A 12123-nucleotide genomic window follows, 5' to 3' on the forward strand; every position below is an offset into this window, starting at 1 on the left:
ATTTTTTAATCTTAATTCAGGGGATGAGGGGTTTCGAAAGTGACAGTAATCAGTGTTCAGTGCTACTGTAAATTTAAACCTGCCTGCTACGTTTGAATGTGATTAAGAGCTGAAAACATTAGACATTTAGAAAAGTAATCAAATGTAATCAGTTACATTAAGTAGGGCCTAATTGTTACACTACTTATTACATTTTAGATAGGGTAACTTGTAATCTGTAACCTATTAAATTTCCAAAGATACCTTCCAAACACTGCCTAGTATATTATATAGTATGTTAGTAGTTGAGGTACATGTGTTGACTATGTCTGATCCTTTAGTAGGTCAGCAGATTGAGGTATTGACTGTGGCATGGTTTACCCGTCATTTTGTCAGCACTGAAAACACTCACACTCACTTGCCTTGAAAGCACACGCTGCTGCTGAAGTAGACAGTAGCTTATAGGGCTGACAATTAAGGGTCTTTCTTCAAAACATTACTTCACTCTTGGACACCTGTATTACCTTTCTTTAATGACTTGATAGGCAAATGTTGTGGTCATTTCAACAACACGCGATAAGAAATAGCTGAGATGTTTTTGTGACATTGCAAAAGTGCCGTTGGAGACAAAAGCCTGCCTGTGATACTGCTGAAGGGCCCTTGAACACCAGCCAAACAATCAGCGTCTCTCACTAAATAAAAAGCTTGCGCCCTCTAGTGTCGATCTCTTCAAACAGATGTGAAGAATTTAGATATATTAAATACATATTTACTCATATTAAAATGTACGCATATTTTACAAATAGTTTTATTATATGTATTAGGCTACAATACAACAAATATGATCCCACTTGGATAGTTTCAAGCTTGACATTTTAGGCTTGACATGACAAAATAAGCAGCTGTTTTCATATGATTTGGTTAGTGCAGTTACTAAGTACTTATAATATAGTACTTAGTAGCCTACTAATAATACATGTGAATGGTCACGCTAACACGATTAGCTAACGAGCTCCCTCTCGTGTACATTCAGTCTATTTCAACCTCTCAAAAATGGTTCATTAAAAAGAGATTGTGGAATTAAAAACAAACACAAATCACTCTCACACTGATGGATATTAACAGACAGTTCCTGAATTATGTAGTTTAGCAAGGTGTGTTGTAGATATTTCATCTTTTTATTAATCGTCTGGACTACACACATCACAGATTTTGTCAAAAACATTAAATTTTCTATTATAATTCATAGTTTTAACATTTTATACAATACTATTTAAATATATAAATTTATATTACATAGTCTATACAACTGTCACAATGAATTCTCCTGAAGAGTGACAAAATCTTGAAAATGCTGCTGATCAGGTCACCAACCAGCAGTAAGCTTTTAAGTAAAGTTAGCAAATAAGGAAGTTCTACCTCCTACTATTACTGTAATTACAAGTGTATTTTTTGTATGTATGTGAAGCTACTTCTTCAGTCCTGTGATGTGACATTTGTGAACTAACCAAATTACACTTTTTATTTCAGAGTTATATATATGTGAGATCATTCCATACTGATTAATTTATTATATTAATATACTGTCATTTAGATTCTTCTAGCCTATATGTAATGTTTCTGCACATTCAGTCAGCGCTTGGTGAATGCAGGATTATTTGATCCACACAAAGCAAATTTGTGTCCCAAAGTTGAGTCCATCTCTCACATGGGAGAAGAACAGTTCAGGATGGCAGGAGGTGCAGAGTGTGGAGTCAGATTGGTGTGGGATCCTGATGTCCTCGATGTGCTCGGGTTTAATTCCACCTCTGGCCAGCAGAATTCTAAAAGTCAAAGCACGATTGGTTGGTTAATCAAAAATATATAAAAATAATAAATTAAACGTACATTTAAAATAAAATCCTCAAAAGCGCTTTATATAGTAAAAACCTTAACAATACAAATACATAACCTGTTAATTAAAATTCATTAAAAACCCACAGCACATTAACAGCACACAATAAAAAGCCAACTGAAAAACAAAGAAAAGTTTTTTAGGTAAGATTTAAAAATATCAAGTGACTGCGCCTCACGAATCTGGGAGAAGCGAAGAATTAGAATTGGTCTGCATACATGTGCATCCATTTCCCCGTGGGCAACAATCAGTCTTTGTTTCTGCTATATTCTAACAGACATGTATTACCCTTCACATCAATCACCTTAATTTCAGTGGTGTTCATTACTGAGTCACCTCAGGGAGTGACGTGACCTCTGTGAGTGACACAGAGGACAGAGGGATCAATGAAACAGGTCTCCGGTGTACAGTTGAAGTTAAACCAGGCTTCCGCTGGTTGACCTTCGAAGTTTACCTGGTTGCGAGTCTGATGTCGACATAAGGTCTAGATGAGTCCATATGTCTAACACAGTCTGGGTGTATGGCGTGAAACTGTCGGGCCGAATGTTGCTCCAGAGTAAAGCAGCACGGCCCAACAGAAGGCCCGATCACACACACAATGTCTTCAGGCCTGCTGCCAAACTCTGACACCATAGCATTCACCGTTGCCATTGCAATTCCCATGAGGGTCCCCTTCCAGCCTGTGACACACACACAAGAAACACCAGATAAACAACTATTACTGTTATGCTATTTATGCTATACCTGGATAATTTCTGGAATATTATTATAAATTTATATTATATATAAAGAACAGTAAATGATCATTTAAATGAAGAACAGTAAATGATCATACTGTATGTACAGTGGGGGAAAAAATTATTTGATCCCCTGCTGATTTTGTACGTTTGCCCACTGACAAAGAAATTGTCAGTCAATAATTTTAATGGTAGGTTTATTTGAAAAACGCATTTCAAAAAAGTTAGAAATTGATTTGCATTTTAATGAGTCAAATAAGTATTTGACCCCGTCGCAAAACATGACTTAGTACTTGGTGGCAAAACCCTTGGTGGCAATCACAGAGGTCAGATGTTTCTTGTAGTTGGCCACCAGGTTTGCACACATCTCAGGAGGGATTTTGACCCACTCTTCTTTGCAGATGCACTCCAAATCATTAAGGTTTTGAGGCTGACATTCGGCAACTCGAACCTTCAACTCCCTCCACAGATTTTCTATGGGATTAAGGTCTGGAGACTGGCTAGGCCACTCCAGGACCTTAATGTGCTTCTTCTTGAACCACTCCTTTGTTGTCTTGGCCGTGTGTTTTGGGTCATTGTCATGCTGGAATACCCATCCACGACACATTTTCAATGCCCTGACTGGTTTCAATGCCCTGGCCCTGACGGTACATGGCCCCCTCCATTGTCCCTTTGATGTGGTGCAGTTGTCCTGTCCCCTTAGCAGAAAAACACCCCCAAGGCATAATATTTCCACCTCCATGTTTGACGCTTTATTTTGTTGGTTTCTTGGGGTCATAGGCAGCATGCCTCCTCCTCCAAACATGGCGAGTTGAGTTGATGCCAAAGAGCTCGATTTTGGTCTCATCTGACCACAACACTTTCACCCAGTTCTCCCTGTGCATGTGCTTTCTTGAGCAGGGGGACCTTGCGGGCGCTACAGGATTTCAGTCCTTCACGGCGTGGTGTGCTGCCAATTGTTTTCTTGATGACTATGATCCCAGCTGCCTTCAGATCATTGACAGTTCTAGGCTGATTCCTCACTTTTCTCACGATCACTGAAACTCCACGAGGTGACATCTTGCATGGAGCCCCAGACCGAGGGAGATTGACAGTTATTTTGTGTTTCTTTTATTTGCGAATAATCGCACCAACTGTTGTCACCTTCTCACCAAGCTGCTTGGCGATGGTCTTGTAGCCCATTCCAGCCTTGTGTAGGTCTACAACCTTGTCCCTGACATCTTTGGACAGCTCTTTGGACAGTCTTGGCCATGGTGGAGAGTTTGGAATCCGATTGATTGTTTCTTTGGACAGGTGTCTTTTATACAGGTAACGAGCTGACATTCCCTTTAAGAGAGTGCTACTAATCTCAGCTTGTTACCTGTATAAAAGACACCAGGGAGCCAGAAATCTTACTGATTGATAGGGGATCAAATACTTATTTGATTCATTAAAATGCAAATCAATTTATAACTTTTTTGAAATGCGTTTTTCTGGATTTTTTTCTTGTTATTCTGTCTCTCACTGTACAAATAAACTTACCATTAAAATTATAGACTGATCATTTCTTAGTCAGTGGGCAAACGTACAAAATCAGCAGGGGATCAAATAATTTCCCCCCCACTGTATATAGCTCTCAAATGGCATAAACAAGGATTATGTAAGCACTGCACAGCAGTGACAGCACCACTGAGAATAACTCAATTATATTTACCCATCTGGGAATACTCTAATTCCAGCTGCAATTCAGATAAAACAAATTGCTTGCTATGTCTGTGCATCATGCATGTGTATTTTCTCTTTAGCTGCGTTTACTTCCTGAGCACAGGATATATGCTGAAATTCACTTCACTTGACAAACTGCGTCCAGTTGGAACAGCCTAGTCATTACACACAGGCAAAACTTGACATAATATCTAAATATAACAACATAATATATTAATAAATATATGTGACCCTGGACCACAAAACCAGTCATAAGTATCAATTTTTCTAAATTGAGATTTATACATCATGAAAGCTGAATAAATAAGATGTATGGTTTGTTAGGATAGGACAATATTTGGCTGAGATACAACTATTTGAAAATCTGGGGGTGCAAAAAAAACTCTAAATACTGAGAAAATCGCCTTTAAAGTTGTCCAAATGAAGTTCTTAGCAATGCATATTACTAATCAAAAAATAAGTTTTGATATATTTACAGTAGGAAATTTACAAAATATCTTCATGGAACATGATCTTTACTTAATGTCCTAATGATTTTTGGCATAGAAGAAAAATAAATAATTTTGACCCAAACAATATATTTTTGGCTATTGCTACAAATCTACCCCAGCGACTTAAGACTGGTTTTGTGGTCTAGGGTCACATATTATGTTGTTATATTTAGATAATATGTAAAGTTTTTTTGTCTGTGTATGATGACTAGGGTGTTCCATCAATAGGGTGTTATTAATATCTATATAGAGAGCTGGGTAGATTACTTACAAATTGTAGTCTGTTAGTAACATAATCTATTACACTACACATTTTAGGTAACATTATCAGACTACTTTTTGATTACTTTAACGTAACATTGATTTAAATAGGATAATATGGTTCCATATTGATTTTAAAATGGAAAGAAAATATATTCCATTCGTTGTTAGAAAAAACAAAGTGAATTAAGCATTGCATTGTCAAGTTTTCTCAAACTGGGGTTTGTGAAGGAACTGCGGGGGGGGGGGGGGGATTCTAATAATTAATTAAGTCATAAAAATGTACAATTAATTGTAAAATAACATCAATCAAAATCAAACACTTACTAAAAAAATTAATATTTTGTTTACCTGCATGTCACGTAGGCATTTTAAAAAGGAAAATTTAAAAGATGAAAAAAATTAGGGAGAAACAATAAATTATGAATAATCTCTTGCTATTGTGTGAATATATGTAATCAAGTAATCAATAAAAAAGTAACTGTAGTCAGATTATCCAAATTATGTAATCAGTTACATGTAACCCAGTCTGTCTATATATTAATATTAATGTATCATTATATAAATATTAAGTTATTAATAATTCAATCAATATAAATTGTCATTTTTGAAAGCATTAAACTGAGTAATAAATGCTGATGCAAGTGTTTAAAATATTTAGAACACTCTATAACATCATCAGAGAGACAAAACTTGCCATAATATAGTATGTGGAATACAATGTATATTAATTTCATTAATAATAACATTTATTATTAATAAATATTTATATATTTTGCTATGATCATGAATATTTGTTGCATCTCTCGCACTATATCCGTGAACAGCTGCATATACTAAACACACCTAGGACTAATTAGGCTTAATAAAACACTGGCACCTCAACTTATTTTATCACTGTGTTTACTTTACTCCTTTAGTACTGGAGCAATGCGCAATGACTAGTGGGTTCATTTCCTTCTCCACTTCCTATTAAGTGGTGTACTGATGTTCCCTTTTCCCTATGCCGTTTGCAATGCTCTTCAAATTGAACATGTCAGCTCCCTTTGGACTGGAATCTCATCTAAGTCCACTTCGTTGAGAATTCACGGTCGAATGGAACGCACCTTTTGATTTCCCTTTCCTGTTTCAGGTTATATGAAAATATACTTCCCATAGATCTCACTTGAAGCTTTAAGTGAATCAGTATAAGGTTGCCGATCTAACCCTAATCTATCAATTACATTATTATTTGGGTGAACAAAACTTTTCCATTAAAAGTTTAAACCAATCAAATTTTGTATAAAGAAAATAATCTATTTGCAGGAGCATACAGATTTTTTTTTTGCATTGTGATGTGACTCACCTGCGTGTGCCGCTCCAATGACCTTTGCTACGGGGTCAGTGAAGAGCAGCGGCATGCAATCGGCCCCTGGTGCTGCTATGACAACTCCCACCTGATTGGTCACCACTCCGTCGTAACTGTCAGGGGCGGGTTTGCCCATCACCCACACATCACTGGCATGATTACACTAACGTCAATGACAAAGACACATGCAATCAATATGTAGAAAGATCGGTTTTATAAAAAACATTTTTTTTTTTACTATTATTTATGTCAGTCTTTACAGGGCTAATAATAATATTTAAATTAAAATAAATTCAGATGTACATATTTATATTTGTGCACTAAACTAATTTAAAGAATGTATGCATGAGAATTTAAAACAAAAGTCTCATAAGATCATAACTTTATAAAAAAAAAAGCATTATGTAGAAAATGTTTAATGTTAAAGATCAGTCAGTGAGGCAGTATTAAAAAGAATGGAAATTTTGCAAATGCAGTAGCATGTGTTTAGAGATAAGATATGCTGCTTGCTTATAGATTGACTTCCTCATATTTTCTTTGTGTTAAAGTACCTTTATGAGGTTGAACTGTTGAGGGTGAAATCCAGCCTGCAGGCCGAGCCGCCGGAGGTTCTCAGTCACCACGGCTCTGGAGTCTTTACGCCGCGGGTTACAGAAGAGGTTGAGTGAGCTCAAAGTGCTGAGGTAGGATATACCTCCGGTACGAGTGGAGAAGCCATGACCGAAGCAGTCTTTGAATGAGAAGGAAATAGAGACATAGATTGACTGCCCAGAAGGCATTAAAATTATGAAATAACATTATATATTTATGATAGAGTTCTATTATATTTGAGCTTCTTCTTTGTCTAGATTCCAGCTCTGCTCACTCTGGACATCCACACTGTCTACATCAGGTGCCGCCTGGGATGCTTTTAAACAGAATTGATATATATGGAGATACTGGCAGTATCTCCTTCACAATCTGTTCCAAATGATCCATTAACCCTATAAAGCCTACTGGATCATATTTGATACTTGAATTTCTAAGGCATCTAAATTATTTAAATGATCAAAACTTTGCTGAAAAACCTGTTATACACAATCTTCTACATGCCTATTGTCACCTGATTGTTAGTTCATACTTATAAGTACAAAAATGTGCATTCTTAATGGCCACATCTGTAAAAGGCCTTTTAGTATATTTTTTTTAATTGTAAATGTTCAGGTTGTGGTACCGTGGCTTTTTGTAAAAGGAAGAATAGCATTCAAATTGTTATAAATATTGCAATATGAACATATATACCAGACTGAAGCAACTCAGGTTTACTTTGATTATCCATACATAATTGTAAAGAAATAATTATGTTAAAATGCGAGCATCAAATATGATGCATCAGGTTTTTGAGGAAAGTTTATTTGTTCATCTGTTAATCCTCATTGTATTGCATTGCATTATATGTTTTGGTCTTATAATAATACAAATAAAATCATAAAACGAAGCATTTAAACATCATTTTGGGAAGTGACAACTGTGCATTTTATTAAGAAGTCTATAATACTGTAATTAAAATCATAAGTATTTAGTATGTTCTTTTTGGCATATAAATAACATCTGCACCAAATTTAATATTTTTGTTCAGTTTGGGCCGCTGATTAAAATTAATGTGTTTTTCCTCCTTAAATGTAAGCTCTATATTCTCAAAATGTTCCATATTCTCTCAGTTTTTCTAAATGTTTTATAAAATGTTCAATACTAGTAATAATAATAATTATTATTTCCCAGCTTTAAATGTATTATAGGTCTATTTATTATTCCAAATGAAGTTATGCCAGCACTCAGATTCTAGATTCACTAGTTCAATAAAAATGATATTATTAACTATACATATTTAAGCATACAAGTCAAATCTGCTTTTGCCTATGTGATCATGAAAGTGAGCATAACTAACCTGATATTAAAGAAGACCTGAGAATTGCAATGTCTCCTTTGAGCGCTGGTAGGTGCTGTAGAAACGTGCTGAGCTCATGTTTAGCGTCAGCTGCCTGAGCGGCACTGCTGCCTGTGCTCCTCTGACCCGGGGCACAGCACTCACAGGACAGATTGTCAAACATGACACTGTACTCAAAATCATACGCAGAAGTGAAAAGGAGCTCCTGGTAGACCTGAAACAATCCTCTCCCGCGGCTCGAAGTCACGATCTTCACGTTACTAATGTCCTCTTTGTCTATAGCCTGTTTGAATGAGTATAATGCGGCTGAAAGCGAGCTCTTGCACAGGACCTGTGGGGAATTGATGAAACCGATAAACATCTCCTGAATAGTGCTTCTAGGAAATCTGTCCGTCCCCACGGAGCTCTCTGGATCCGCTATGAAGAAGACCGGCTCTTGTGAGCCATTCCCGGTCAATGCACAGAACTCGCTGATTCGCTTTTTCACACAAATATAGTTTTGTGAAGAGCGGACGTGTGTGAGATCCACGAGAGTTACTGCAGCCATCTCTGATTGTTAATGGATTATCACGCGCAGAGCGTTTGTTTTGCTGGGACAGAGGTTATGCAAACGTGCAAACATACCACACCTGGTTTATGAATGTCACAAACGAGGAACTTTTTTGTTTGTTTGTTTGTTTACCACGAAAACAAAATTTCCGCTGCCCCAGCACTTCCTGAAAAGCGCGTAGCGCCGCCCTCAGTGGAAACTCCTCACCCGGACTCGCGCGCCTCGCATGTGCTGTGTACTTTCAGGTGCAGACGTGCAACATATAACCGCACGTGACATTGCTCTAGCACAGAATTTCCAGTGGGTTACAGTTTGCTGATTTTTCATTTATGCCGCTAGCTGTTTTGCAGACATGTAACAGATTTCTGAATGAACTTCCCCATTAAAGAATCCTGTTCTGAGACTGGACAGACACTGTCAATGCACCTTGCTTTGTTGTCATGAGGGCAACTCCTTATATCCTATGCATTTTCATGTCCTGGATTACCATATTCTAAAAATGAAGTAGACTATATCTAATTAGAATAAATTACGTTTTGAAATAGCTACTTGTAATCAGATTTTTTTATTATTGATTACATGATTACATAATATTCACACAATAGCAATACATTATTCATAATTGATTGATTCTCCCTAATTCTTATTTTCCATCTTTTAAATTGTCCTTCCTAGCCTAGGCCTACTGCATATATACATTCAGAAAGTCTTTCAGTTTTGTGGACATTCGCACAAAAACCAGTCACTAGTCAGGGTGGCTATAATTACACAGAAAACTGAGAGGCCTCCCAGCATTTAACCACTGGATTTACAAAAATTATTTTAGTTTTGAGAAGTTTTTACTTAACATTTCAACATTGCATCAACTACTGATGAAAATGTTAATTAAAAAAAAAAACACTCAGTATAGGTTATCTGACCTTGTAGGCTATTATGTCTTTGAAAGGCTTTTGACTTTCAAACACATTAAAATGCACAAATTTGCATTATTTCTTATTTACATGTAATACAGGGATTCCCAAACTTTGTCATCTGAACCTCTTTCACCTGATATATTTATTTGAAGTGCAGGTAACTATGCATACAGTGATTGGCTGATAGTCTCTGTCAGAGATTTATTCATAGACATATTGTAGAGCGCAAAATCATGTTGCCATAATCAAATAAAGGTTTAATTATAAAAATGTTAATTGCCACATTCAAATAAAGATTTTAGCTTGTTGTCAGCCTCATGTATGCTTCTCAAAAACAATTAGCGGATATGCATATAAACAGCCTTTTAATTAACAGAGTAAAATTATGGCTGATAGTTATACATGCAAATGTAAAGAAACAAACACAAACTGGACACAAGAGCAGCAGTTACTTCTTGTCCAACTGGTTAATGAACACAAGGATATAATCAAAGGAAAATTTGGAATTGGGATAACCTCCAAAACCAAAGGTGATACCTTTTAAAAGCTCATTATTGTCAGGTGTTTCTAAAATGTTTGCGTTAAGACGCAGATTGCCGGCAACACTCATTTTAGGAATAGTTTGTGGCTTGGTCTTAGAGACTTAGGAGTCCTCTTCACTACTCCTAACGTTTCACAGATTTAGGAGCTAGTTTTGGCGTTAAAACACTTTGTGAAATACTCTTTGAGCAAAAATTTAGGAGCCCTAAATTTAAGATTGACATGCCCATTATTTTTTATATTTTCTTAAATCAGCGAGTTATGAGCTACTTTTAGCCTTAAGATGTTTTGTGAATACAGGCCCAGATATTAAAAAAATAATCTCAGGTAAGTGTATTTTTTCTTACCTCTCAGGCAGGCGGTAGTGTGTTTCTAATACATTCTTGTTCTCTCTCAACAATGCTGTAACATCACACGCAGACGCAATCAGGTGAACAGTTAATGGTGAATTCAGTGACTTCATGAGAAGGATTACAATGAAATCTCAGAAGATGCAGAATGAAATTTCAAACACATTTCATGTAAACTTAATTTACAATCACTCTCTGGGGCCAGAGTTGTCTATTATGTTGTCCACAAGGGGAAAGCCAGAGTCCTGCATGCAGGCAGGTACACACAGGTGAACCACTAATATTTGATGTAACGGGTGGAATAATATTTCTGTTCAAGTTCAAGTTTATTTGTATAGCGCTTTTTACGATACAAATCGTAGCAAAGCAGCTCTACAGGAAATTAAGTTTCCACAATATATTTATATATTACAGAACCTTAATATATTTAACTTATGGCAAAATTTGGTAATTCTGTATGTTGTCTGAGCGTTGGCATCCTCTGAGGGGTTGGCATCATCTTTGCTCAGGTGTTCGGTCATCTCAGATCATTTAAGGGTTGGATCCAGACTGAAGCTTCTGTAATTCCTAGTTACCACGGGATGTTAATCCCATGGCAGAAACAGAGAAACAAATAGAGACATAATTAGCATAAAAAGTAGGTTTTTTAAAGAAAATCAAAAGGGCAGAGAGGAAGTCTGGCTGACTATGGCAACATTGGTATCACTGGATTTAAATCTGGAGATTGACTTGGGCAATCTAAGACTTTCAATTTCTTTGCCCTTATAAATGCCTTGACTGAACTGGCAGGGTGTTTTGGATCATTGTCCTGATGCAATATGAAGCACTTCCCAATGAATCTGGTGGAATTTTCTTGAATATTGGTAGGCAAGATGGTTTTGTTCCCTTCCAAATTCATTCTGCTACTGTCATCATAAATTAAGTCATCAGTAAAGTTGAGAGGGCCTGTTCCAGAGACAGCCATGCATGCCCATGCCATGACACCACCTCCACTATGCTTTACAGATGAGGTTGTATGCTTGGGATCATTGCAGTTCCCTTTTTTCCTCCACATTTTTGCTTTCTCATCACTTAGATAAAGGTTCATCTTTGTCTCATCGGTCAATAAACACAGTTCCAAAACTCTTCTGGCTCACCTTTGTGCTTTTTTTGCAAACTCTAATCTTGCCTTTCTATTTTTGGTGCTGGTCAGAGGTTTGTATCTTGCTGTGTAGCATCTGTAATTCTGTGTCAAAGTCTCCTGAGGACAGTAGATTGTCAGAGCATCACCCCAGCTTTCTGGAAGTTGTTGGTGATTTTACAGACGTGTCTTTTAGGATTCATTTTCACAGCTTTTATGATTTGTCTGTCATCAACTAATGTTGTTTTCTCAGCCGATCAGGTCGTTGTTGGTTGCTGGTGGTTTCCAAACTCTTGATTTCTCCATGC

At 36.7% G+C, this 12123-nt stretch overlaps 1 protein-coding gene across 1 annotated transcript; it reads right to left on the reverse strand.

Moving 5' to 3' along the window:
• Positions 1 to 1633: 1633 nt before the first annotated feature.
• On the reverse strand, positions 1634 to 8888 carry LOC306876781 (purine nucleoside phosphorylase LACC1-like; the record flags this gene model as incomplete). Its single annotated transcript, XM_079428183.1, has 5 exons — positions 1634 to 1802; positions 2328 to 2553; positions 6412 to 6577; positions 6966 to 7144; positions 8342 to 8888. 5 exons carry the CDS (start codon positions 8886 to 8888, stop codon positions 1634 to 1636), a joined length of 1287 nt encoding a protein of 428 aa, XP_079284309.1.
• Positions 8889 to 12123: the final 3235 nt, after the last annotated feature.

Source organism: Barbus barbus, assembly GCF_936440315.1.
Source record: "Barbus barbus genome assembly, chromosome: 11".
In the NCBI taxonomy this organism is placed as follows: Eukaryota; Metazoa; Chordata; class Actinopteri; order Cypriniformes; family Cyprinidae; genus Barbus; species Barbus barbus.